The sequence below is a fragment of the Heptranchias perlo genome, chromosome 21 (assembly GCF_035084215.1).
Source record: "Heptranchias perlo isolate sHepPer1 chromosome 21, sHepPer1.hap1, whole genome shotgun sequence".
Lineage (NCBI taxonomy): Eukaryota > Metazoa > Chordata > Chondrichthyes > Hexanchiformes > Hexanchidae > Heptranchias > Heptranchias perlo.
The window spans coordinates 34,207,342-34,233,555 of record NC_090345.1 but is presented as its reverse complement, the minus strand read 5'-3'; the positions used below and the strand labels follow the sequence as shown (position 1 = coordinate 34,233,555).

General features: G+C 43.9%; 1 protein-coding gene across 1 annotated transcript in view; it reads left to right on the top strand.

The window, feature by feature from the left end:
- LOC137340240 (protein CC2D2B-like) overlaps positions 1-26,214 on the top strand; it is a 198,174-nt gene that overhangs the window by 6,008 nt on the left and 165,952 nt on the right. Inside the window, exons 4-6 of the mRNA XM_068002662.1 lie at positions 7,591-7,722; positions 13,953-14,124; positions 14,309-14,445. Of these exons, the coding sequence (XP_067858763.1) occupies positions 7,591-7,722; positions 13,953-14,124; positions 14,309-14,445 (441 nt within the window). The remainder of the gene's footprint in view (positions 1-7,590; positions 7,723-13,952; positions 14,125-14,308; positions 14,446-26,214) is intronic.

The window sequence follows — 26,214 nt, the reverse complement described above, 5'->3', positions numbered from 1 at the left end:
CCACTGATCATCAGTTGTTTTACCCATTAACAGATTTGCCCAGTTTACTGTGGACAGTTTTTGTCTCATCCCATTGAAGTCGGCCTTATCCAAGTCTAGAATTTTAGCAGCTGATTCACTTTTTTCCCTTTCAAACACTACCTTGAACTCGATCATGTTATGATCGCTATTGGATAGATGTTCACGCACAGTCAAGCTATTCACTAAATCTGGTTCATTACTCATTACTAAATCTTGTATGGCTTGCCCCCTTGTTGCCTCTAGGACATACTGCTGTAGAAAGCTATCCCAGACACACTCAAGAAATTCACTACCTTTCTGACAGTTGCTGATCTGTTTTTCCCAATCCCCAGGGCCTGATAATCTACATCCCACAGTACTAAAGGAAGTGGACCCAGAAATAGTGAATGCATTGGTGATCATCTTCCAAAATTCTATAGACTCTGGAACGGTTCCTACAGATTGGAGGGTGGCAAATGTCACCCCACTATTTAAAAAAGGAGGGAGAGAAAAAACAGGAAATTACAGACCAGTTAGCCTTACATCAGTAGTGGGGAAAATGCTAGAGTCTATTATAAAAGATGTGATAACAGAACACTTGGAGGCATTAATGGGATTGGACAAAGTCAGCATGGGTTTATGAAAGGGAAATCATGCTTAGCAAATCTACTGGAGTTTTTTGAGGAGGTAACCATTGGAATAGATCAGGAAGAACCATTGGATGTGGTATATTTGGATTTTCAGAGGGCTTTTGATTAGGTCCCACACAAGAGGTTAGTGTGCAAAATTAAAGCACATGGGATTGGAGGAAATATACTGGCATGGATTGAGAATTGGTTGACAGACAGGAAGCAGAGAGTAGGAATAAACGGGTCCTTTTCCGGGTGGCAGGCAGTGACTAATGGGGTACCGCAGGGATCAATGCTTGGGCCCCAGCTATTCACTATATATATCAATGATTTGGATGAGGGAACTAAGTGTAACATTTCCAAGTTTGCAGATGACACAAAGCTGGGGCGGAATGTGAGCTGTGAGGAGGATGCAAAGAGGCTCCAATGTGATTTAGACAAATTGGGTGAGTGGGCAAGAACATGGCAGTTGCAGTATAACGTAGATAAATGTGAGGTTATCCTCTTTGGTTGTAAAAACAGAAAGGCAGATTATTATCTGAATGGTGATAGATTGGGAAAAGGGGAGGTGCAACGAGACCTGGGTGTCGTTGTAAACCAGTCGCTGAAAGCGAGCATTCAGGTGCAGCAAGCAGTTAGGAAGGCGAATGGTATGTTGGCCTTCATTGCAAGAGGATTTGAGTACAGGAACAGGGATGTCTTACTGCAGTTGTATAGGGCCTTGGTGAGACCACATCTGGAGTATTGTGTGCAGTTTTTGTCTCCCTATATGAGGAAGGATGTCTTGCCATGGAGGGAGTGCAACGAAGGTTCACCAGACTGATTCCTGGGATGGCAGGACTGATGTATAAACAGGATTGGGAAAAAACAATATAAAAGAGTCGTTGTGGGAAGAGACCTCAGAGTTCGGAGCGGCCTGATCAGCCACCCTGGAAGGCGTCATCTGTCGAAAGGAATGCGGCGGAGGGTAAAGGAGAGATTGGGTCGACTAGGCCTATGTTCAATAGAGTTTAGAAGAATGAGAGGTGATTTCATCGAAACATATAAAATTCTAACAGGACTAGACAGACTAGATGCAGGGAAGATGTTCCCGATGGCTGGGGAGTCCAGAACCAGGGGTCACAGTCTCAGGATACGGGGTATGACATTTAGAACCGAGATGAGGAGAAATTTCTTCACTCGGAGGGTGGTGAACCTGTGGAAGTCTCTACCACAGAAGGCAGTGGAGGCCAATTCATTAGATGTATTCAAGAAGGAGATAGATATGTTTCTTAATGCTAAAGGGATCAAGGGATATGGGGAAAAAGCGGGAACAGGGTACTGAGTTAGACAATCAGCCATGATCATTTTGAATGGCGGAACAGGCCCGAAGAGCCGAATGGCCTACTCTTGCTCCTATTTTCTATGTTACTGACCAATGACCAATTTATCCTGATGGATTGAGTTTTTTAAGTGCATATAAAACAGTTTCAGCTAGCTTGATGTGAAAAATTGCTTCAGATTGGCGGCACAAGATACAGTTTTATATTCCTGAAGCATACATGCCAACCTAGAAAATTAGCAACAGTTTCAAGAAAACTGACATAGCCCCCCAAAAAACTGACATCTCAAGACTAGTCTTGATTATAAGCCTGACATGTGAAAACAAGTGCTGCACAGGCAAATTCAGTTGTACTGGAGGAGGCAAAAAGTAAGTACATGAAAGTCTAAAGGAGAAAATCCAAATGTTGATGGTACAAAATTGGTTGTGCATTTCTGGGAATTTTTGATTTTTTTTACGTTAAAAAAATGCATTTAGATTAATTTTAAACACTTCTATATTTCACAATTAATATATTTCCAACTGTAAAATAAAAATGACATTTGAATTTTCAATAAACCAAGCAGACCATCACATACCCAAAAATTATCTTAACAGTAGCATTCCCACATCCAACCCAGTTCACAAAGGCACCCCACCTCCTCCAGCCCTAGTTCTCAGAAAGTGTATCCCACCTAACCTCGCACCCCTTCACTGAGACACGCTTCCTGCTCCATCCCTCCCAGCTTTTTATGGTCCCCTTTCCCTCTCCAATACAGTTCAAGCTGTTATTCATCTTCTACCCCCTTCCCCTCCGTTCAAGCACACTTCTTGACCTTGCCCACTCATTGTTCAAGCTTGTTAGAAAAGGGTTAATCAAATTTAACAGCTATTGATTTAACTGATCTCACCAGTAGTTTGATTAGCTGTTTGATATGGACAGCTGCTGTAACAAGATCTTGAGTGTTTGCAGATGCGAGTGGGTACGTAGACGGAATGCCACCCTATAATTTGTAAACAATTTTACAACACCAAGTTATAGTCCAGCAATTTTATTTTAAATTCACAAGCTTTCGGAGGCTTCCTCCTTCGTCAGGTGAACGATGTTCACCTGACGAAGGAGGAAGCCTCCGAAAGCTTGTGAATTTAAAATAAAATTGCTGGACTATAACTTGGTGTTGTAAAATTGTTTACAATTGTCAACCCCAGTCCATCACCGGCATCTCCACATCACTCTATAATTTATTTGTCTTTCAACTTCGCAGCGACATAAGAAGTGTGATAACTTCATGGTGGTTAGGCGTGTGTAAAGTTCAAGGTGGTTGTATTGATACAATGGTTGTATGGAAAAGCCACCCTGGAAGGCGTCATCTGTCGAATGGAATGTGGCGTAGGGTAGTGGAAATGTAACACATGCACAGGAGTGTTAGAATGCCTTTTATGGTTCTGTAACTGACTTCATCCTAAGGATTTGACTGACAGATCAATCAGGATATGTAAGTCATTGACAGGGGACATGAAAGGAACAATAGGTAATTCTAAAAGATAACAGGATTGGGAAAAAACAATATAGAAGAGTCGTTGCGGGAAGAGACCTCAGAATTCGGAGGGGCCTGATCAGCCAACCAATTCGCTGTTAACGTGTGGATTCTCAGTTTAAAAACTCATAAATGCTGTTGTTAAGTGTGTGTTTAATCATTGTCAATAATAGTTGTTATCATATGCTTAATAAATCTGTGACTATCTACCTGTAATGCTGTGAACCCTATTATTTTGAGGAGTAACTTATAAGTAAGAACATACATCCTCTAATAAGCAGACACATTTATTCCCCCCCCCCCCCCCCCATTCAAGCTGTGTTCTTTCTTCCTTCAGTTGCACTCATTTTTCTATTAAAGTTGCCACTCTTTACTCCTCCAGCTATTCATGTTGGTATTCCTTTTCCCCTCCCTTTCAATAAATGCTGACACTCTCCCTTCCCATTCCTGGTCAGTTAATGCTGGCATTCCCTCCCTCTGCCACCCCAAAGAGCTGCTGCCAGCTCGTGCATCCTTCATTGCCATCCATTTACCCTTCTCTTCTCTTTCCCATTCATTGTCTGTTTCTTTCTCAGCTTCATTGCCATCATTCAATTCTTCCTTGTTATCCATTTACCCCCCCTCCCCAACATTTTCCCTTCAATTTGTTTCAACTAAATAGGTTAGGGAGGACCAGGGGTCACAATCTCAAGTTATGTAAACGCAGAACTAGGTTAGATGTTAGGAGGTGGTTCTTTTAAGAACATTAGAACATAAGAAATAGGAGCAGGAATATGTCATACAGCCCCTCAAACCTGCGCCGCCATTCAATCAGATCATGGCTGATCTTTGACCTCAACTCCACTTTCCTGCCCGATCCTCATATCCCTTGATTCCCCTAGGGTCCAAAAATCTATCCATCTCAGCCTTGAATATATTCAATGACTCAGCATCCACAGCTCTCTGGGGTAGAAAATGCCAAAGATTCACAACCCTCTGTGTGAAGAAATTCCTCCTCCTCCTCTCAGTCTTGAATGGCCGACCCCGTATCCTGCGATTATGACCCCTAGTTCTAGACGCGCTCTAGCCAGGGGAAACAATCTCTCAGCGTCTACCCTGTCAAGCCCCCTCATAATCTTGTTTCAATGAGATCACCTCTCATTCTTCTAAACTCCAGAGGGTATAGGCCCATTCTACTCAATCTCACTTCATAGGACAACCCTCTGATCCCAGGAATTAATCTATTGAACCTTCGACGCACCGCCTTTAAGACAAGTATATCCTTCCTTAGATAAGGAGACCAAAACTGTATACGCAGTACTCCAGGTGATGTCTCACCAATGCCCTCACCAACTCTTGTACTCCAACCCCTTTGCAATAAAGGCCAACATTCCATTTGCTTTCCTAATTGCTTGCTGTACCTGCATGCTAATTTTTTGTGTTTCTTGTACCAGGACACCCAAGTCTCTCTGAACACCAAAGTTTAATAGTTTCTCACCATTTAAAAAATATTCTGTTTTTCTATTCTTCCTACCAAAGTGAATAACCCCACATTGTACTCCACCTGCCACCTTCTTGTCCACTCATTTAACCTGTTTACATCCCTTTGCAGACTCGTTGTGTCCTCCTCATTGCACACTTTCCCACCTAGCTTTGTATCGCAAAACTGGATACATTACACTAGGTCCCTTCATCCAAGTCATTAATGTAGATTGTAAATAGCTGAGGCCCAAGCACCGATCCTTGTGGCACCCCACTAGTTACACCCTGCCAACCTGAAAATGATCCATTTATCCCTACTCTCTGTTTTCTGTCCTTTAACCAATTCTCTATCCATGCTAATATATTACCCCCAACCCCATGAGCCCTTACCTTGTGTAACACCTTTTATGTGGCACCTTATCGAATGCCTTTTCAAAATCCCAAATATACTACATCCAGTGTTGCTCCTTTATCTACCCTGCTAGTTGTATCCTCAAAAAACTCTAATAAATTTGTCAAACACAATTTCCCTTTCATAAAACCATGTTGACTCTGCCTAATCATATCATGATTGTCTAAGTGCCCTGTTATCATTTCCTTAATAATGGATTCCAGCATTTTCGCGATGACTGATGTCAGGCTAACTGGCCTGTAGTTCCCTGTTTTCTCTCTTCCCTCCCTTGAATAGCGGGGTAACATTCGCTACATTCCAATCCACTGGGACCGTTCCAGAATCTAGAAAATTTTGGAAGATCATAACCAATGCATCCACTATTTCTGTAGCCACCTCTTTTAGAACCCTTGGATGGAGGCCATCAGGTCCAAGGGATTTGTCGGCTTTTAGTTCCATTAGTTTGTCCAGTACTTTTTCTCTACAGATATAAATTGTTTTAAGGTCCTCACTTTCATTTACCCCTTGATTCCCCATTATTTTTGGTGTGCTTTTTGTGTCTTCTTCTTCTGTGAAGACAGATACAAAATATTTGTTTAACTCCTCTATCATTATAATTTCTCCTGTCTCAGCCTCTAAGGGACCAATGTTACTTTTGCTACTTTCTTCCTTTTTATATACTTGTAGAAGCTCTTACAATCCATTTTTATATTTCTTGCTAGTTTACTTTCATATTCTATTTTCTTCCTTTGTATCAATGTTTTGGTCATCCATTGTTGGTTTCTAAAACTCTCCCAACCCCCAGGCTTATTACTCTTCTTGGCAACATCATAGGCCTCTTCTTTCAATCTAAAACTCTCCTTAACTTCTTTAGTTAGCCACGGGTGGATCACTCTTCCCATGGAGATTTTATTTCTCAATGGAATGTATATTTGTTGAAAATATTGAAATATTTCTTTAAATATTTGGCATTGCTTTTCAACTATCAAACCCTTTAATTTAATTTCCCAATCTACCTTTGACAACTTGCCCCTCATACCTATTTTCCCAGCGATCTGTGGACCTGTGGAAAAGGTTGCCGGCTTGTGCAGTGAAGGTTGATTTGCTGAATTCCTTCAAGCGAGAGCTGGATTTGTTTCTGGCTGCAGTGGAGATCAACTTGTACAAGAGATAGGTACCGTGTAACATTAATCAGGGTCAGAATGGTCTCCTGGACTAGTTTTGATTGTAGAAGAATTTTCTGGATTTCCCCCCCCCCCCCCTTAATTGGCCTGGGTTTTTACACCTCTCCCAAGAGATTACATAACTTGACAGGGTAGACGCTGAGAGATTGTTTCCCTTGACTAGAGCGTGTATTGTGATGCACAAGACATCACAATTGTGTGGGACAGGCTGGAAGGATCAGAAGGTCGTTTCCTGTCCATCATTCTTCATATGTTCGTATATAAATTCTTATGTTCACATTTATGCCTTTATGCACTTGTTACTTTGTAATTATACTCTTCTATGAGGGAGGTGCTACAGCACCACCACTGGCAGGAGGGTAGAGTAACAGAATGACAAATCTACATAGGTAGCTTCCATTATGAATGTGGACATTGGAAATTATAATGGAATTATAAAAATGATGGAATATACAAATTTAAAATGGGGACTGAAATAAGTCTGTGGCCCCTATTCTAATTATTCCTTGCCTAATACCCTGTTTCACCTGAAGACTGCATTAGTCTTAATGCCCCATCTTGCACGTAGTGCTTGCTACATTTTAAATGCATCTGTAGTGCAAACAAAAAAATCTGTTGCACTTTTCTATTTGACTTAGTTTTTCCAGACACCAATTAAAAAACATTTTGGCATTATCCACTTACTTCACTGTCTCTCAGCAGATCTCTTATGAACTTCTACCGTATTCTCCAACTCATTATGAACAATACCATGGGAGATCTAACAATAATTTCAATTTTATAAAATTCCACTTTGCTGTGTATAAGGTGGCTCTATGGTGCACTACTTTATTTGGTGACATTGTGCTGATCAGATCTATTGAGTGAGAGCTTTGAAGCTTACCTACAAATGTAGTAAAATTGTGCAGTGACAGCTTGGCAGTGCTATATAAAAAAATAACAAAAGAGATAAATCTATGATATAATCCTTTATTTGAAGAATGATAGTGGATGTAATTCTGAGAAATCTTCCCTAATCCAAGATAAGTGTGAAACATAATTACAATTTTATGGATTTCATTTGATTTTTATTTGTTCCAAATTTCAGAATGTAGAGTCAGATGAAGGATGTCAATTTTTTACATCTACTATGGATGAGTCACCTGAATCGGTGATGCAAGAACATGAATTGGCACAACTGAAAGATTTACCTCTTGAATTTCATCTCACTGGATTGGAGGTAACTAGAAGTCAGATTTTATAATGGAAAAACTAGAAACTTTGTTCTGCTGCCCAAAATTAGCAGAATAAAATTGCTACAGTTATTGTTGAACATCGGTGACAGTCTATGGTGAGGAAATGGAGAAGAAGGAAGAAAGAAAATACAGACAGTCTTAATGATGACTCTTTTCAGACCTCGCAACACAATATTTGTATATGTATAAAGAGATTTTCTCGAGGTCTTGTAACTATAATGGCAATATTCATTAAATTCTTCCCCCACTGGAACTGATTTAGTAAATCTACTTCGGTGCAACGACTAAACAGATTTTTACCATTTTCCCAAAAATGACTTAGCTGGCTACTTACTGAATATTTGATGTTCGGGATATTTGAAAATGATAATTACAGTTTTAACAAAAGAAAACCTTGGTGCCAATAATGCAATGTTCAGCTCCTGTAGTGCTGCTCCACTTTGGGCACCGCACCACGCATTATTGGTTTCTGAATTCTGCTCAGCAGCCAGTGTACAGGGCATGTGACAGTGTGGTCTTGAAGTGCCTGTGGCACTGAGATCATGTGCTAGCTGTCATGCACTAGGCTCATTAAGGACCTGGATTTTATTTAGTAAGAAATAGACCTGAATAACACACTCGGTAGTGCTTCAATAAAACAGGTGCTGTATGGGAAACCTTTTTCCATATGTTTCTCCCTTTATTTTAAAGGGGACTGTTTTTTCCACTACGCTATAAGTAGCTGCTGTATTTGTTCCACTGATTTCAGCAGTTTTTGCTGTTTACTTGTAAACTGTTTAGCTGCTTTGTTATGTAGCTCCTGTCAACGCCCTCATTCCTACTCAAATAACGCATTTGCTGGGAATTTTCTCGGGTCTTCTCCCACTCCTCTCCCATAACTTCAGCGGACCTTTGGTGGAAACCTCATGAGGTTTCCGCCAAATATATGGAAGAGCAGAATGGGAGAAGCCCCGAGGAAATGCATTTCCACCCTTGCCGTTGCCCCTGGTAGAGTCCCCATCTTTGTTCCTATTTAGTATGAGGACTGCAAACTCGAGTACACGTGTTTGGATCAGTCATTCATTTCCAGAATTGCTTCAACCATGTTACTACCATGACTCACTCTAATCAGCCAGATCCTCTTCCTACTCCAGGGTCATCTTGAAGGGCACGAATAACCCATGGCTCCTTTTCTCCTTGATGTGGAGATGCCAGTGATGGACTGGGGTATACAAATGTAAGGAATCTTACAACACCAGGTTATAGTCCAACAGTTTTATTTGAAAATCACAAGCTTTCGGAGGCTTTCTCCTTCGTCAGGTGAGTGTTGGATTCCTTGAAAATTACCGTATATATAGTCAGAGAACAATGCCTGATGATTACAGATAATCTTTCCAACGGCCCGTTAACAAGGCAATCAAAGGAATTGAATAGTGTTCAGACAGAGAGACATTAGATACAAGACTACTGAATATACAAACGGCCAGAACCAAAGACAGAGAGAGAAAGAGAGAGCGAGAGAAACATCCGAAAGGAAGAGAAGGAGAGAGAATGACCAGTTGTATTATAAACAGATAACTTTTTTTTCCGCTGGTGGGGTTACGTGTAGCGTGACATGAACCCAAGATCCCGGTTGCGGCAGTCCTCATGGGTGCGGAACTTGGCTATCAATTTCTGCTCGACGATTTTGCGTTGTCATGTGTCTCGAAGGCCGCCTTGGAGAACGCTTACCCGAAGATCGGTGGCTGAATGTCCTTGACTGCTGAAGTGTTCCCCGACTGGGAGGGAACCCTCCTGTCTGGCGATTGTTGCGCGGTGTCCGTTCATCCGTTGTCGCAGCGTCTGCATGGTCTCGCCAATGTACCATGATCCGGGGCATCCTTTCCTGCAACGTATGAGGTAGACAACATTGGCCGAGTCACAGGAGTATGAACCATGTACCTGGTGGGTGGTGTCCTCTCGTGTGATGGTGGTATCTGCGTCGATGATCTGGCATGTCTTGCAGAGGTTGCCGTGGCAGGGTTGTGTGGTGTCGTGGACGCTGTTCTCCTGAAATCTGGGTAATTTGCTGCGAACGATGGTCTGTTTGAGGTTGGGTGGCTGTTTGAAGGCGAGTAGTGGAGGCGTGGGGATGGCCTTAGCGAGATGTTCGTCGTCATCGATGACATGTTGAAGGCTGCGGAGAACATGGCGTAGTTTCTCCGCTCCGGGGAAGTACTGGACGACGAAGGGTACTCTGTTGGTTGCGTCCCGTGTTTGTCTTCTGAGGAGGTCTATGTGATTCTTCGCTGTGGCCCGTCGGAACTGTCGATCGACGAGTCGAGCGTCATATCCCGTTCTTACGAGGGCGTCTTTCAGCGTCTGTAGGTGTCCATCACGTTCCTCCTCGTCTGAGCAGATCCTGTGTATTCGCAGGGCCTGTCCATAGGGGATGGCCTCTTTGACGTGGTTAGGGTGGAAGCTGGAAAAGTGGAGCATCGTGAGGTTGTCCGTGGGCTTGCGGTAGAGTGAGGTGCTGAGGTGCCTGTCTTTGATGGAGATTCGTGTGTCCAAGAAAGAAACCGATTCTGAGGAGTAGTCCATGGTGAGTTTGATGGTGGGATGGAACTTGTTGATGTTACCGTGTAGTCTCTTCAGTGATTCTTCGCCGTGGGTCCATAGGAAGAAAATGTCGTCGATGTATCTGGTGTATAGCGTTGGTTGGAGGTCCTGTGCAGTGAAGAAGTCGTGCTCGAACTTGTGCATGAAAATGTTGGCGTATTGGGGTGCGAATTTGGTCCCCATGGCTGTTCTGTGTGTTTGGGTAAAGAACTGGTTATCGAAGGACATTCAGCCACCGATCTTCAGGTAAGCGTTCTCCAAGGCGGCCTTCGAGACACACGACAACGCAAAATCGTCGAGCAGAAATTGATAGCCAAGTTCTGCACCCATGAGGACGGCCTCAACCGGGATCTTGGGTTCATGTCATGCTACACGTAACCCCACCAGCAGAGAAAAAAGTTATCTGTTTTTAATACAACTGGTCATTCTCTCTCTTTCTCTTCCTTTCGGATGTTTCTCTCTCTCTCTCTCTCTCTCTCTCTCTCTCTTTCTCTCTCTGTCTTTGGTTCTGGCCGTTTGTATATTCAGTAGTCTTGTATCTAATGTCTCTCTGTCTGAACACTATTCAATTCCTTTGATTGCCTTGATAACGGGCAGTTGGAAAGATTATCTGTAATCACCAGGCATTGTTCTCTGACTATATATGCGGTAATTTTCAAGGAATCCAACACTCACCTGACGAAGGAGAAAGCCTCCGAAAGCTTGTGATTTTCAAATAAAACTGTTAAACTATAACCTGGTGTTGTAAGATTCCTTACATCCATTTCTCCTTGACAAACTACCTTCTCAAACCCCTTTGTCTTGCCTCCTCCATTTCCACCTTCAGTACGAAGTGTGAAGAGCTCATGGATTTCTTCATTTCTACAACTGAGACTATTCATGCAACTGCCTCTGGCATGACTTCCCCCTTCTCTTCCCAAGTTACTTTTGACCTCACCGACTCCACCTTTTTGATTTTCCTGGTCATTCTGAATTTTCTCTCCAATTTCCCACCTGCTCTCTCCGAGCTCACCTGTTCCACGAGACTGACATCCATCACTCTACTTCTGACCTCTCACTAACCCTTCTGGCCCTCATGCTTGCTAACATTGTAAATGGCCTCTCTTTTTGCTCAGGACTGTTCCTGTCCCAAAAATGCCTACTTTATTCTTTTCCTCAAAAAGCCTGGATCCATCTGTTCTCTCCAACTGCTGTCCCATCTTTAACCTCCCTCTTCCCTTTTAAGGTCCTAGAACATGTCATCACCTCTCAGCTCTGTGCTCACCTTTTCTAAAACTCCCAATTTGAAACTGTTCAGCCCAGTTTTCACTCTGCTCACAGCACTGAGACTTCCTTGACCAAGTCGTGCATGGCATCTTCTGTGACTGTGACTATGGCGCATTAACTTTCTTTATGCTCCTTGACTTCTCCACAGCTTTTAATATGATTAATCATGCCCTCTTCCTCCATCATCTCTTGTCCATTGTGGAGCTGCCCTTGTTACCTGTCTTTATGCAGACAGTGCATTTCTAACAATAGTTTCTCTTTCTGCCCCCACAACAGAGTCCCCCAAAAATCAGCTCTTAGCTCCCATCCTCTTCATTATTAATATTGCCCTGCAGTGACATTTTCCACAGGCATGGGTCCAGCTTCCATATATATGCTAATGATGCCAAACTTTAAATCCCGCAATTCCCTTGGCCACTATCAGACTTCCTGTCTTAACAGTGAGTCATGGATGAGTCAAAATTTTGTCCAGCTTAAAATTCAGAAGACAGAAGCCATTATTTTCAGGATCTGCCACTGGTTTCACCTCTCTTTCTCCCATCCTTGGCTACTTGTCCAACTGAACCAGACCTTTTAAAATCTTGAGCTTTAAACCTCACATGCTATCCAGCACTAAATATGCTTACTTTCACTGCCCTCGCCTGGTTCCACTCTTGCCTATCCCAATCATAGTCAGAGAATCTCCTGAAATGGCTTCTCTTCCCGGCTGACACTGTTACCTCTGGAGCCCCCAAGAATATATCCTTGGCTCCCTCCTATTTCTCACCTCCATGTTGTCCCTTGGTGACACCATCAGGTTTCACATGTACGCTGATGACACCCAGCTCTACATCATCACCACCTCTCGCATTGTCTCCATTATCAGCCTGCTTATCCAACATCCAGTACTGGATGACCTGCAATTTTCTCCAGTTAAACACTGGGAAGACCAAAACCATTGTCTTCGGCCAAGCCACAAACTCCGTTCCCTGCCACCGATTCCACCCCCCTCCACGGTCTTTGTCTAGAGGCTGAACCAGACTATTCACAACCTTGGCGTCCTATTACCCTGAGCTGTCCTTCTGACCCTATACCCTCACGGATGCTTTTGTAACGTCCAGACTTGACTATTCCAAAGTTTGCCTTGCCGGCCTCCCATCTTCCACCCTCCATTAGCTTGAGCTCATCCAAAACTCTAAAGCCCTTTTCCTAACCCGCACCGTCTTGCTCATCCACCACCCCTGTGTTCGCTGACCGACATTGGCTCGTGGTCCATCTATGCTTTAAATTTAAAATTCTTATCCTTAAGTTCAAATCCCTCCATGGCCTTGCCCCTCCCTATCTCTGTAACCGCCTCAAGGCCTACAACCCTCCGAGAAGTCTGCGTTCCACCAACTCTGGCCTCTTGGACATCCCCCATTCCCTTCACCCACCATTGGCAGTGTGCCTTGGCCCTGAGCTGTGGAATGCCCTCCAAAAACCTCTGCCTCTTCACCTCTCTCCTCCTTTAAGACCCTCCTTAAAACCTACCAAGCTTTTAGGCACCCATCTTAATTTCTCCTTCTTTGGCTTGGTATCAATTTTTGTCTGGGTGAAGTATATTTCCAGTGCGCTCCATTTCCTCTGCTCTTAGGTGGAGGCTACAGAAGAAAATCACCCCTATTACCCATAGGATCTACTCCTCCGTGGTATAAACATGATTTTCTTTTATTCGTTCATGGGATGTGGGCGTCGCTGGCAAGGCCAGCATTTATTGCCCATCCCTAATTGCTCTTGAGAAGGTGGTGGCGAGCCGCCGCCTTGAAGCGCTGCAGTCCGGGTGGTGAAGGTTCTCCCGCAGTGCTGTCAGGTAGGGAGTTCCAGGATTTTGACCCAGTGACGATGAAGGAACGGCGATATATTTCCAAGTCGGTGATGGTCCCATGTGCTTGCTGCCCTTGTCCTTCTAGGTGGTAGAGGTCATGGGTTTGGGAGGTGCTGTCGAAGAAGCCTTGGCGAGTTGCTGCAGTGCATCCTGTGGATGGTACACATTGCAGCCACTGTGCGCCGGTGGTGGAGAGAGTGAATGTTTAGGGTGGTGGATGGGGTGTCAATCAAGCGGGTTGCTTTGTCCTGATTGGTGTCGAGCTTCTTGAGTGTTGTTGGAGCTGCACTCATCCAGACAAATGGAGAGTATTCCATCACACATACGTCTGAACTGAATGTGGTACAAATTGTGTTAAATTCTGGTATTTACAAATTAACCCACTAAATAGTCCAGTTTTTTAACTTCTTATTTTGAATTCAGTTGCTATTAATCTTATTATATTTTGTCATTAAGAGCACAATTTAATTTTCTTGGATGAAAGCATTGATTTTTGAAATTCATACATGTGTTTTCCTTGTTCAGGAACAGCCAGAGGGTGAAATCCAAATTACTGATGGTATGTCAGAAGAAATGGCCAAATTTGACTTTTACCTAAGTGAACAGTTAACTGAAAGGATACCTGCTGAATATGAGAATCGTAAATTACAGAGAGAACAGAAAATGAAAAACCTTTTCATCCCCAGTACACTACCAGGTAACATAAAAAGATTTTTGATTTGTTTTTTGCAGTATTACCATCATAATATACAATGGGTATTCGCTTGTAACATTTCACATGCTACCATTTTACCATGAGAATCAATTATTACTACTGTTTCATTAGATGGGTGTATTTTGAGAAATTACAAGGCATATCAAATTCCTATTGTACTTTTTAGTGGCTCTAAGTAGTAAACTTCCAATAAACATTGCACCTCGCGTCTTGGAGGAAGAAGGCTTCTACGTCAGTCATAAACCAGATGTGTTGAAAAAAAATATCAACAAAATGGAGAATCGCTTTCTTGTGCAAGAAGAGGTAACTTCATAAATATATCCTCATTATCTATTTCTGGAGACTGGCTAGGGGGAGAACCATAGGAAAATGTCAAACCGAGCTGCAATGGTTCTTCCCAAGAGCAAGGGAATAAAATTATTACACAAATCACTGTAGGTCACTCTTGCACAACTTGTAGCTGATTGTGAGATAAAATTGGCAGAGTCTTTGAACATAGGAACAGGAGTAGGCCATTCAGCCCTTCATGCCTGTTCCACCATTTAGTTAGATCGTGGTTGATCTGTATCTCAACTCCATTTAGCCGCCTTTGTTCCATATCCCTTACCTAACAAAAACCTATCAATCTCAGTCTTGAAAATTTCAAATGACCCGGCATCCACAGCCTTTTGGGGGAGCGAGTTCCTGGTTTCTACTGCTCTTTGTGTGGAAAAAGTGCTTCCTGATTTCACTCGAAATGGCCTAGCTCTTATTTTAAGATTATGCCCTCTTGTTCTGCATTCCCGCACCAGAGGAAATAGTTTCTCTGTATCTACCCTAATGAACCCCATTATCATTTTAAATGCCTCGATTAGATCATCCCTCAACCATCTAAAGTTAAGGGAATACAGCCAAGTTTATGCAACCTGTCGTCATAATTTAACCCTTTAAGCCCTGGTATCTTTCTGGCATATCTACGGTGTACCCTTCCAAGGCCAATATATCTTTCCTGAGCCTCGATGCCCAAAACTGAACTCAGTACTCCAGATGGGGTCTGACCAAGGGTCTACAATTGAAGCATCACTTCCTCAATTTTGAATTCCAACCCCTTTGAGATAAAGGCCAACATTCCATTAACCTTTTTGATTACTTTTCATATCTGTGTACTAGCTTTTAGTGATTTGTGTACGTGGACACATAATCCCTTTGCTCCTCCACAATTCCCAGTCTCTCACCATTAAGAAAATATTCCGAATTGTCTTTCTCCGATTCAAAGTGGATGACTTCACACTTCCCCACATTGAACTTCATCTGCCATAGCTGTGCACATCACTTAGTCTGTCTATGTCACTTTGTGACTTCCTGATCCCATCCACATAACTTACCGTGCCTCCTAACTTAATGCCATCTCAAACTTGGAAGCAGGCCATATGCCTTCCTGGTCAGTCTAGAAAAAGTGTCTGGTGTGGAAAGACTTAGAAGTAGGGGGGAGTAAAATAAATATGGAAAGAAACAAAGAGAAATTAAATAAAAATAATATTTTGCCTATCCAGTTTGGCCCATTTATAATTTACATCTCTGATTTAATGCTGCACTAATTATTTTTATTCTGTCCTCCATGTACAGTTTTAGATATTTTAATAATGTTACTTAAGAATTTATGTGGAACTTGACTGTAGAGTTGATGTGATAAAAATGGTATATTTTTATCTAGGTTTTGGTTTGGTGGCTGCTCCTTCAAAATCAACCATTGTGCATAGCGAGTTGAACAGCCAGCTAAAGTCGAACCTTATCACAAAGCAGTGTTGTGAGGTGGTTTCTTGCAGTGTTCCCGGTTAACAGTCTTGAGATAGTGGGGATAATTGTCATCTTCACTGCCTGAGCGGTAAATCAATGGAAATGAAAATCAGGCGGTTTCTATAACAGGTGGGCAATCTGCCCTGCCGGTTTGCTGCCCAAGTGATGAAGACAAAAATACCCTAAGAGTCTAATGCACAGTTTTCTAATATATATGGATGCACATTGTGGAATTTTTTTTTGACCATTTTCTCCCAGGAAGGATTTGGAAAAAAACAAATGTTGGGTTTTTAAAGCAAGCTCTTATACACATTTTAAAAAGGGCACTGAGATGATATATGGTTAAAATACTTTTTTAAAAAAAATTCTCAGGATGTGGGCATCACTGGTAAGAACAGCATTTATTGCCCATCTCTCATTGCTCTGAGAAGGTGGTAGCGAGCTGTTTTCTTGAACGACTGCAGTCTGGTTAAGATAGGGAGTTTTAAGATTTTGACACAGCGATCTATGTACAAGTCAGCATGGTGTGTGACTTGGATGGGAAGTTGGAGGTGTTGGCGTTCCCATGCGCCTGTTGCCGCTTTCCTTCTAAAGAGCTAAGCTTTGCCCGTGTCTCTGTATTTTCACCAATCAGGTTTCTAAAACAGAAAGCGGTGAGGGCAAGATTGCGACAGAGAAGAAGAGTGTAGGAGGTTAATTAGGAGTTATGTTTTTTAAGTCAAGTAAGATGATCCACTGATATGGGGAAGTGTGGTGTGTTCATTATTTTGTGTTATTATGCAAAGACAAGTTGTATTGATTGAATTAATTAAGTCTAGTCATTACTGTTGCTATATATATTCACATGCTGTGAAATAAAACAGCTTAACCATTTCTATCTAGCCTCATCTTACCCAGTGTTTTCTCTGTCTGCCTTCAAAAAAAAATGAAGAAGCATCCATGATAAAAATCTGAATATCCAGTACATATCACCAGGGGATACTATTGTTACACCCTGGGTTACACTGCCATATAATTAGATAATGAGCAGGATATGCATACCCATAAATGTGTGATGCTCAGACCACTTACAAGAGGGATCAGCACTGGTATACCTGAAAGACTATCTATGTCAAGACCCTAAACTTGTAATAATGGATTGGTGGAGTTTAATTTGACTGACAGTTATTTCTTAATTTTCAGTAACTAGTTTTCAAAATCCATGAGGTCCCAGTAACTCTTTTGCAGGGTAGAAAAAAAGAGCGATTCTGATCAAAATAGGAAGTCGGCAGATGAAAAATCTCATATGAGGGAAATGTTCAAAATCTTAGACAAGCTAAGAGGCTGTTTGAAAATCTCTAAAGAGACAGGTTTAAAGACAAATGAAATACTGTGGTCCCAATATTTACTCGGAGTTTGGAAGAGAATGGGGGGATAGGGGGAGCTTTTTGGACACGAAATCCGGATTCTGCGATCACAACTTAATTGAACGATTAAATTTTTTCTTCCGGGTTTTGTGTCTCCAAGCGCGTAGCAGGCGTAATGCGCACCCGCATGACGCAACATGAAGTCCGCTATTTAAAGGGCCAATGCAGAAAAGGAATTTGGAGGAAATAGGACGAATTTAAATATTGATTCACAAAGAGCAAGGCCAGCATCCAGATTCACTGATGCTTCCCTTGAAGTACAGCTGGGTGCAGTGAGGAGCAGGAGGGATATAATTTACCCCAGCCATGGGAGGAAGAAACCTGCTTCTGTTACTGAGAAGGCATGGCTGGACGTGGCTGAAGAGATAAGCAGTAGGAGCATTGTGGCCCGTTGTTGGATGCAGTGCAGGAAACGCTTTAATGACCTAACCAGGTCAGGAAAAGTGAGTACAGTTGCTGATTCACCTGCTTCAAGTGGTGTACAACACCCCCCCGCCCCACCGCCCCAGTCTGTCTTGCCAGGCTTACTCCATCGCATCACTCCTCACATCCACTTAAGTTTCAGCAGCACCCATCCTTCACTTCCTCAGCACTTCCTCACCTCCCCATGTATCCATCCACCGCTGCCACTCAGCCCAATCCTTTTGCAATGTGATGCATCTGTCTGATAGTCACCCTAAGGTCAATGCACTGCACCCATCGGGTGAATACGTGACTTTCAGTCACTCATAGGTCTGTTCTTTCGCCCCTTGTAGGAGAATAGAACGCAAACCCTAAGGGAGAGGAAGAGGACCAGAGGTGGCCTTCCACAAATAGTGCAGCTCATTGACGCAGTGGAGGGCGCGATGGAAATAAGTAGCACATTTGCGTCCCCCTCCATCAGAAATGGAGAGACTGGGAACTTGCAGATACCTGGTGACAGAATTTAAAACATCTTTCGCACACATACTGACTATTTAATCAATTACTGAACTATGAGAAGTCTGAGTATGGTGTTTAGCAAGATTGTTACTTTGCCATGACTAATTCATATAGCTTTTTTTTGCCTTTCATGGCCTTCACGCGTACAGCAAGATTCTGCAGAGATGTATGACAACGATTCCTCAGAGGACTTCATTCCTTCTGAGGGTGCACCGTCACAGGACATACATTCATGCACTAGTGCAAATACTCACACTTTGGGGGGTTTTGTTACACAGTAAGTTGGGTTTTCATCTGGTGATTCACAATTCACAAGTGAGCACAAGCAGACGCAGGTGGTAGGGGCATCTGTGGAGAGTCTGCATCAGAGGACGCACTCCTCTCCAAGCTCTGCTCAGCTGGGCACAGTTGCTGAATCCTGGAGGCCATCGTTGAGAGTGATTGAGGTACAGTTTCAACTTTGTGAGGTACTGGCAAATGTGCCGCGCATACTCCCCACTATAGCAGAGAGGATGGAGGAGTTCAGCTGTCCCAGGTAATTGTGAGAATGCCTTCCATGGAGAGAGTGGTCACTTCTGTGGAGCTTCAAATGAATCTATGCAAACCATGACTACGGCCGCGCAGGAGATGTCTGCCGCCTTAAACAGGATGACATATATCTTATCCGTGGCCTTACAATGCATCACTGACGTGTACCAATTTGCTCTCCAGCAGAGTTGTAGGAGTGATGTGGCGCTGGCCAAGGATAGGGATGATGGCGAAAAGAGACATGGAAGTGGGAAGTCCACTCCAAGCGCTCCCACGTCTCACCCATTGTCCCCCTCCTTCAACCAGTACCCACAATGCTGCCTCCGCTCCCGATGGCCGAGTCTGCCCCTGCACAGGTGCAGGTGGAGCAGTCTTTGGCGGGGCCCTCACAGGCTTCAAAACCTAGAAGTCATAGACCAAAAGCATCTCGGCAGTCAGGGCAGGGATCTGAGCAGCCTGCCTCTACCTCTGCTGAAGCCACAGGGGATGCAGCACGTAGAAGCGGTAGGCAGCTTAAGTTCAAGCAATTGTAATTCACCAAGGGTATGCACATGGGTGTTTGAAGAAATGTTATGTTGTGAAGTTCCCTTTTTTTATATTGGCACATAAAGTTTATTGATTAGCACCACTTCCACATCTTGCCCATTATTGCGTCCCGAGTGCCAACTCGCCCTTTCATTTGCTTCATGATGAATGTCAATACATGATGGGACCCATTGGGTGGATGTGCAATGGGTGTATGCGTGGTTGAAAGACTGTTTTGTGCAAAGTGGGGGTGAATGGTGGTGGTAGGAGCAGGCTGGGGTATTTCTATGTTTCTTTTTCCCACTCTGACTAAATGAACCTTTGAGATATGAGGGCATCTTGGGCAGCAATGTGCGCGGCTGGTCTCGAGATGGGTGCCCCATTCTCATATTGTTCATCCTCCTCGTCCTCCTCCTGCTCCTGCTCTTCTTCAATGTTCTCGTCATCAGAAGATGATTGACGAGCGCCTTTGTCGTCCTCCACCTCTAATCCCCTTTGCTGCCCAATGTTGTGCGGAATGCAACACACCACTATGATTCTCGACATCCTCGCTGGTGAATACCGAAGGGCGCCTCTAAACCTATCTAGAAACCTGAAGCACACCTTCAGTATACCGATGGTTTGCTCAATGACACACCTGGTGGCCATGTGGCTCTTTGTTGTAGCGCTCTTGCGCCTCTTTGGAGTTCCTCACAGGTGACATGAGCCATGTTTGAAGGGGGTATCCCTTGTCTTCAACGAGCCAGCCCTTAAGTCTGTCTGCTGGTAGGAAGAGGTCAGAAATGTTGGACTGCCGCAGTATAAAGGCATCATGACAGCTGCCAGGGAATCTGGCGCACACCTGCATGAACCTCTTCTTGTGGTTGCACACCAGCTGTGCATTGATGGAGTGAAATCCCTTGCGTTGATAAAAACTCCTGGTTCATGTGGTGGTCTTCGGATTGCCACCTGTGCGCAGTTGATTGCATCCTGCACCTATGGGAAGCCAGCCAGAGAGGTGAAACTGACTGCTCGTTCTGGCTATTATCGTCACGGGGGAAGTTCACATAAGTGGACGCCCTAGCAAACAACCCATCTGTATACATTTATGTGCAGCTGACTGAGAGACCCTGGAGATATCTCCCGTGGGGCATTAGAAGGAGCCAGAGGCAAAGAAATTGAGGGCAGTGGTGACTTTTAAAGTGATGGGCAATGCATGGCCACCATGTCAAGCAGGGAGCAGCCCTTGAAGGATGCTACAGATGTCTGTGACCACCTGCCGGCTCAATCTGAGCCTGCGTAGGCACTGCTCTTCAGATAGGTCAAGGAAGCTCAGCCTCTGTAGATCATCTCAGGTGGGTAGTGCCTCCTGCGACCTCGGCCCCTCTGTTGCTCTTCTCTTTGCTCTTCTCCACTCTGCTCTTCTCTCTGCTGCTCTCCTAAACTGCGTTGTGAACCTTTCTCTTGTGCACCTGCAGTTCCCACCACAGCATGACATTGCTGCCGTGAATGGTCATTGTCTTCCTCCTCCGATGTTCTCTTGAATACATTCATGGTGCCTCCAAACCCCCCAACACCCACATCCTGATCTTATCAGTTTGAAAGCCTCTAATGTTCTGAAAAAACTGTATGAACACAAGAACTCTCTGCCAAATGTTTGCCAGAAGGATCCGAGACACTAGCTGTAATCACTGAGCTTTTATTCACAACGGACAATCACAACTTTAAATACCCCCCATGAACTGGTGATTAATCTCGCTTCCGTTTCACTGGCGAGATTTACGAGCACTGGGAAATTTGTGCTGGGGGTGTTTAATTTGAAAGTCTCTTAAATTCAATTTAAAATCACCTAATTAACGTCTCACTTAGGTAAATTGCTTCGATAAGTACCTGCCCGCCTGCACTAATTAAGGACCTGCCTCCGGTGAGTAGGTTACTCGCACACATCCAAACACGCCTCCATTAAACCTGGAAGTGGGAGTTGTAACCTGGTTGCGGTCGTGCTGGAAAAATCTAATATTTTAACTTTCCACCACAACCCCATCCCACCCATTCTTTGGAGTTGAAATCCACCCCCCCCCCCCCCCCCGTGTGTATTTAAAAGTTATCTACAAAAGGCTCAGCTTAATTTTTAGAGTTGCAATATTAATTTGTTTATTTGAGGAGTTAGGTAGAAGGTAAATATTATATCACTGTTGGATTATTGACTTGTTCATGCATAATAAACTTGCTTCATTTTTCTATATTTTAAATGGGGTCTGATGTGATGCTCTCCTGCTTTTGAAGACTGATGTGAGACTTATGGAGGTATAAGATATGATACCTAAAAGCAATTATGAAACAGGATTTGCTGTTTATTTACCCAGTATTACTGAAAGCTTAAATAGATTTCAAGGTAAGGATAGACATTTTCAAAGGTTTGGGTAATTGGAACTCACCTATGAGAGTGATTTCAGATATCAGTGCTGAAATAATCTAGTTATAGTCCAGCAATTTTATTTTAAATTCACAAGCTTTCGGAGGCTTCCTCCTTCCTCAGGTGAACGAGGAAGTTCACCTGAGGAAGGAGGAAGCCTCCGAAAGCTTGTGAATTTAAAATAAAATTGCTGGACTATAACTTGGTGTTGTAAAATTGTTTACAATTGTCAACCCCAGTCCATCACCAGCATCTCCACATCATGAAATAATCTAGAGTAAGGAGGTTTAAAAAGACCGCAAATTGAAATAGTTGGCTAGGATGAAATTTTACTTTGGTATTTTTGATTCATACATTCATCCCGATACTTTTAGAAACAGAAAAGAGTGTTTATCTATGAAGTACACCAATATCTTCATCATTCAGACATCCCTCACATATCCAATTTTGATTGGTTCTGGGGAATTGCATTTTTTTTTGTCTTGATGTCATTAGGACGACCGCCACTTGACTTTCTGCTCCTACTCTGTATAAAGGTCCTGGCTCTACAGAATAGATTCATAGAATCATAGAAAGGTTACAGCACAGAAGGAGACCGTTCGGCCCATCAAATCCGCACTGGCTATATGCAAGAGCAATTCAGCTAGTCCCACTCCCCTGCCCTATCCGCATAGCCCTGCAAATTTTTTCTTTTCAAGTACTTATCCAGTTCCCTTTTGAAGGCCATGATTGAATCTGCCTCCACCACCCCCTTGGGCAGTGCATTCCAGATCCTATCCATTCGCTGTGTAAAAAAGTTTTTCCTCATGTCACCTTTGGTTCTTTTGCCAATCACCTTAAATCTATGTCCTCTGACCCTTGACCCTTCCGCCAGTGGGAACAGTTTCTCTCTATCTACTCTGTCTAGACCCTTCATGATTTTGAATACCTCTATCAAATCTCCTCGCAACCGTCTCTGTTCCAAGGAGAACAACCCCAGCTTCTCCAGTCCATCCATGTAACTAAAGTCCCTCATCCCTGGAAACATTCTAGTAAATCTCTTCCGCACCTTCTCTAATGCCTTCACATCTTTCCTAAAGTGCAGTGCCCAGAACTGGACACAATACTCCAGTTGTGGTCGAACCAGTGTTTTATAAAGGTTCATCATGACTTCCATACTTTTGTACTCTTTGCCTCTATTTATAAAGCCCAGGATCCCGTATGCTTTTTTAACTGCTTTGTCAACCTGCCCTGCCACTTTCAATGATTTGTGCAAATATACCCCCAGATCTCTCTGTTCCTGTACTCCTTTTAGAGTTGTGCCCTCTAGTTTATATTGCTTCTCCTCATTCTTCCTACCGAAATGTACCACTTTGCATTTTTCTGCGTTAAATTTCATCTGCCACGTGTCCGCCCATGCCACCAGCCTGTCTATATCCTCTTGAAGTCTATCACTATTCTCCTCACTGTTTACTACACTTCCAAGTTTTGCGTCATCTGCAAATTTGGAAATTGTGCCCTGTACACCCAAGTCCTAGTCATTAATATATATCAAGAAAAGCGGTGGTCCTAGTACCGACCCCTGGGGAACACTACTGTTCACCTCCCTCCAGTCCGAAAAACAACCATTCACCACTACTCTATGTTTGCTGTCCCTTAGTCAATTTCGTATCCATGTTGCCACTGCCCCCTTTATTCCATGGGCCGCAATCTTGATAAGCCTACCGTGCGCCTTTTGAAAGTCCATATCCACCACATCAACTGCATTGCCCTCATCTACCCTCTCAGTACCTGATCAGAAAACTTTATCAGATTAGTTAAACATGATTTGCCTTTAACAAATCCGTGCTGGCTTTCCCTAATCAATCCACACTCGTCCAAGTGACTGTTAATTTTGTCCTGGGTTATCGTTTCTAAAAGTTTCCCCACCACCGAGGTTAAACTGACTGGCCTATAGTTGCTGGGTTAATCCTTGCACCCTTTTTTGAACAAGGGTGTAACATTTGCAATTCTCCAGTCCTCTGGAAGATTATGGCCAATACCTCTGCAATTTCCACCCTTACTTCCCTCAGCAACCTAGGATGCAACCTCTCCGGACCGGGTGACTTATCTACTTAAAGTATAGCTAGCCTTTCTGGTACCTCTTCTTTATCAATTTTTAGCCCATCCAGTATCTCAACTATATCTTCCTTTACTGAGACTCTGGCAGCATCTTCTTCCTTGGTAAAGACAGATGCAAAGTACTCATTTAGTACCTCAGCCAACTCCTCTGCCTTCATGAGTAGATCTCCTTTATGGTCCCTAATCGGCCCCACCCCTCCTCTTACTACCCTTTTACTGTTTACATTACACGAGGGAAAAACCTACTTGACCTCGTCCTCACCAATCTACCTGCCACAGATGCATCTGTCTATGACAGTATTGGTAGGAGTGACCACTGCACAGTTCTTGTGGAGACGAAGTTCCATCTTCACACTGAGGACACCATCCAACGTGTTGTGTGGTACTACCACCGTGCTAAACGCGACAGATTCAGAACAGATCTAGCAGCTCAAAACTGGGCATCCAGGAGGCACTGTGGGCCATCAGCAGCAGCATATTCCTCACTCTACCATTACCAACAAGCCAGGGGATCAACCCTGGTTCAATGAGGAGTGTAGAAGAGCATGCCAGCAGCAGCACCAGGCGTACCTAAAAATGAGGTGCCAACCTGGTGAAACTACAACACAGGACTACATGCGTGCTAAAGAGCAGAAGCAACATGCTATAGACAGAGCTAAGCGATTCCACAACCAACGGATCAGAACAAAGCTCTGCAGTCCTGCCACATCCAGTTGTGAATGGTGGTGGACAATTAAACAACTAACGAGAGGAGGAGGCTCTGTAAACAACCTCATCCTCAATGATGGCAGACTCCAGCACGTGAGTGCAAAAGACAAGGCTGAAATGTTTGCAACTATCTTCAGCCAGAAGTCTTGAGTGGATGATCCATCTCAGCCTCCTCCCGATATCCCACCATCACAGTAGCCAGTCTTCAGCCAACTCGATTCACTCCACATGATATCAAGAAACGGCTGAGTGCACTGGATACAACAAAGGCTATGGTCCCCGACAACATCCTGGCTGTAGTGCTGAAGACTTGTGCTCCAGAACTAGCTGCGCCTCTAGCCAAGCTGTTCCAGTACAGCTACAACACGGCATCTACCCGACAATGTGGAAAATTGCCCAGGTATGTCCTGTCCACAAAAAGCAGGACAAATCCAATCCACCCAATTACCGCCCATCAGTCTACTCTCAATCATCAGCAAAGTGATGGAAGGTGTCGTCGACAGTGCTATCAAGCGGCACTTACTCACCAATAACCTGCTCACCAATACTCAGTATGGGTTCCGCCAGGACCACTCGGCTCCAGACCTCATTACAACCTTGGTCCAAATTTGGACAAAAGAGCTGAATTCCAGAGGTGAAGTGAGAGTAACTGCACTTGACATCAAGGCAGCATTTGACCGAGTGTGGCACCAAGGAGCCCTAGTAAAATTGAAGTCAATGGGAATCAGGGGGAAAACTCTCCAGTGGCTGGAGTCGTACCTAGCACAAAGGAAGATGGTAGTGGTTATTGGAGGCCAATCATCTCAGCCCCAGGACATTGCTGCAGGAGTTCCTTAGGGCAGTGTCCTCGGCCCCACCATCTTCAGCTGCTTCATCAATGACCCTTCCTCCATCATTAGGTCAGAAATGGGGATGTTCGCTGATGATTGCACAGTGTTCAGTTCCATTCGCAATCCCTCAGAAAATGAAGCAATCCGTGCCTGCATGCAGCAAGACCTGGACAACAGGCTTGGGCTGATAAGTGGCAAGTAACATTCGTGTCAGACAAATGCCAGGCCATGACCATCTCTAACAAGAGAGAGTCTAACCACCTCCCCTTGACTTTCAATGGCATTACCATCGCCGAATTCCCCCACCATAACATCCTGGGGGTCACCATTGATCAGAAACTTAACTGGACCAGCCACATAAATCTGTGGCAACAAGAGCAGGTCAGCGGCTGGGTATTCTGTGGCGAGTGACTTACCTCCTTACTCCCCAAAGCCTTTCCACCATCTACAAGGCACAAGTCAGGAGTGTGATGGAATACTCTCCACTTGCCTGGATGAGTGCAGCTCCAACAACACTCAAGAAGCTCAACACCATCCAGGACAAAGCAGCCCGCTTGATTGGCACCCCATCCACCACCCTAAACATTCACTCCCTTCACCACCGGCGTACTGTGGATGCAGTGTGTACCATCCACAGGATGCACTGCAGCAACTCGCCAAGGCTTCTCCGACAGCACCTCCCAAACCCGCAACCTCTACCACCTAGAAGGACACGGGCAGCAGGCACATGGGAATAACACCACCTGCATGTTTCCCTCCAAGTTACACACCATCCCGACTTGGAAATATATCGCCGTTCCTTCAACATCGCTTGGTCAAAATCCTGGAATTCCTTACCTAACAGCATTGTGGGAGAACTTTCACCTCATGGACTGCAGCGGTT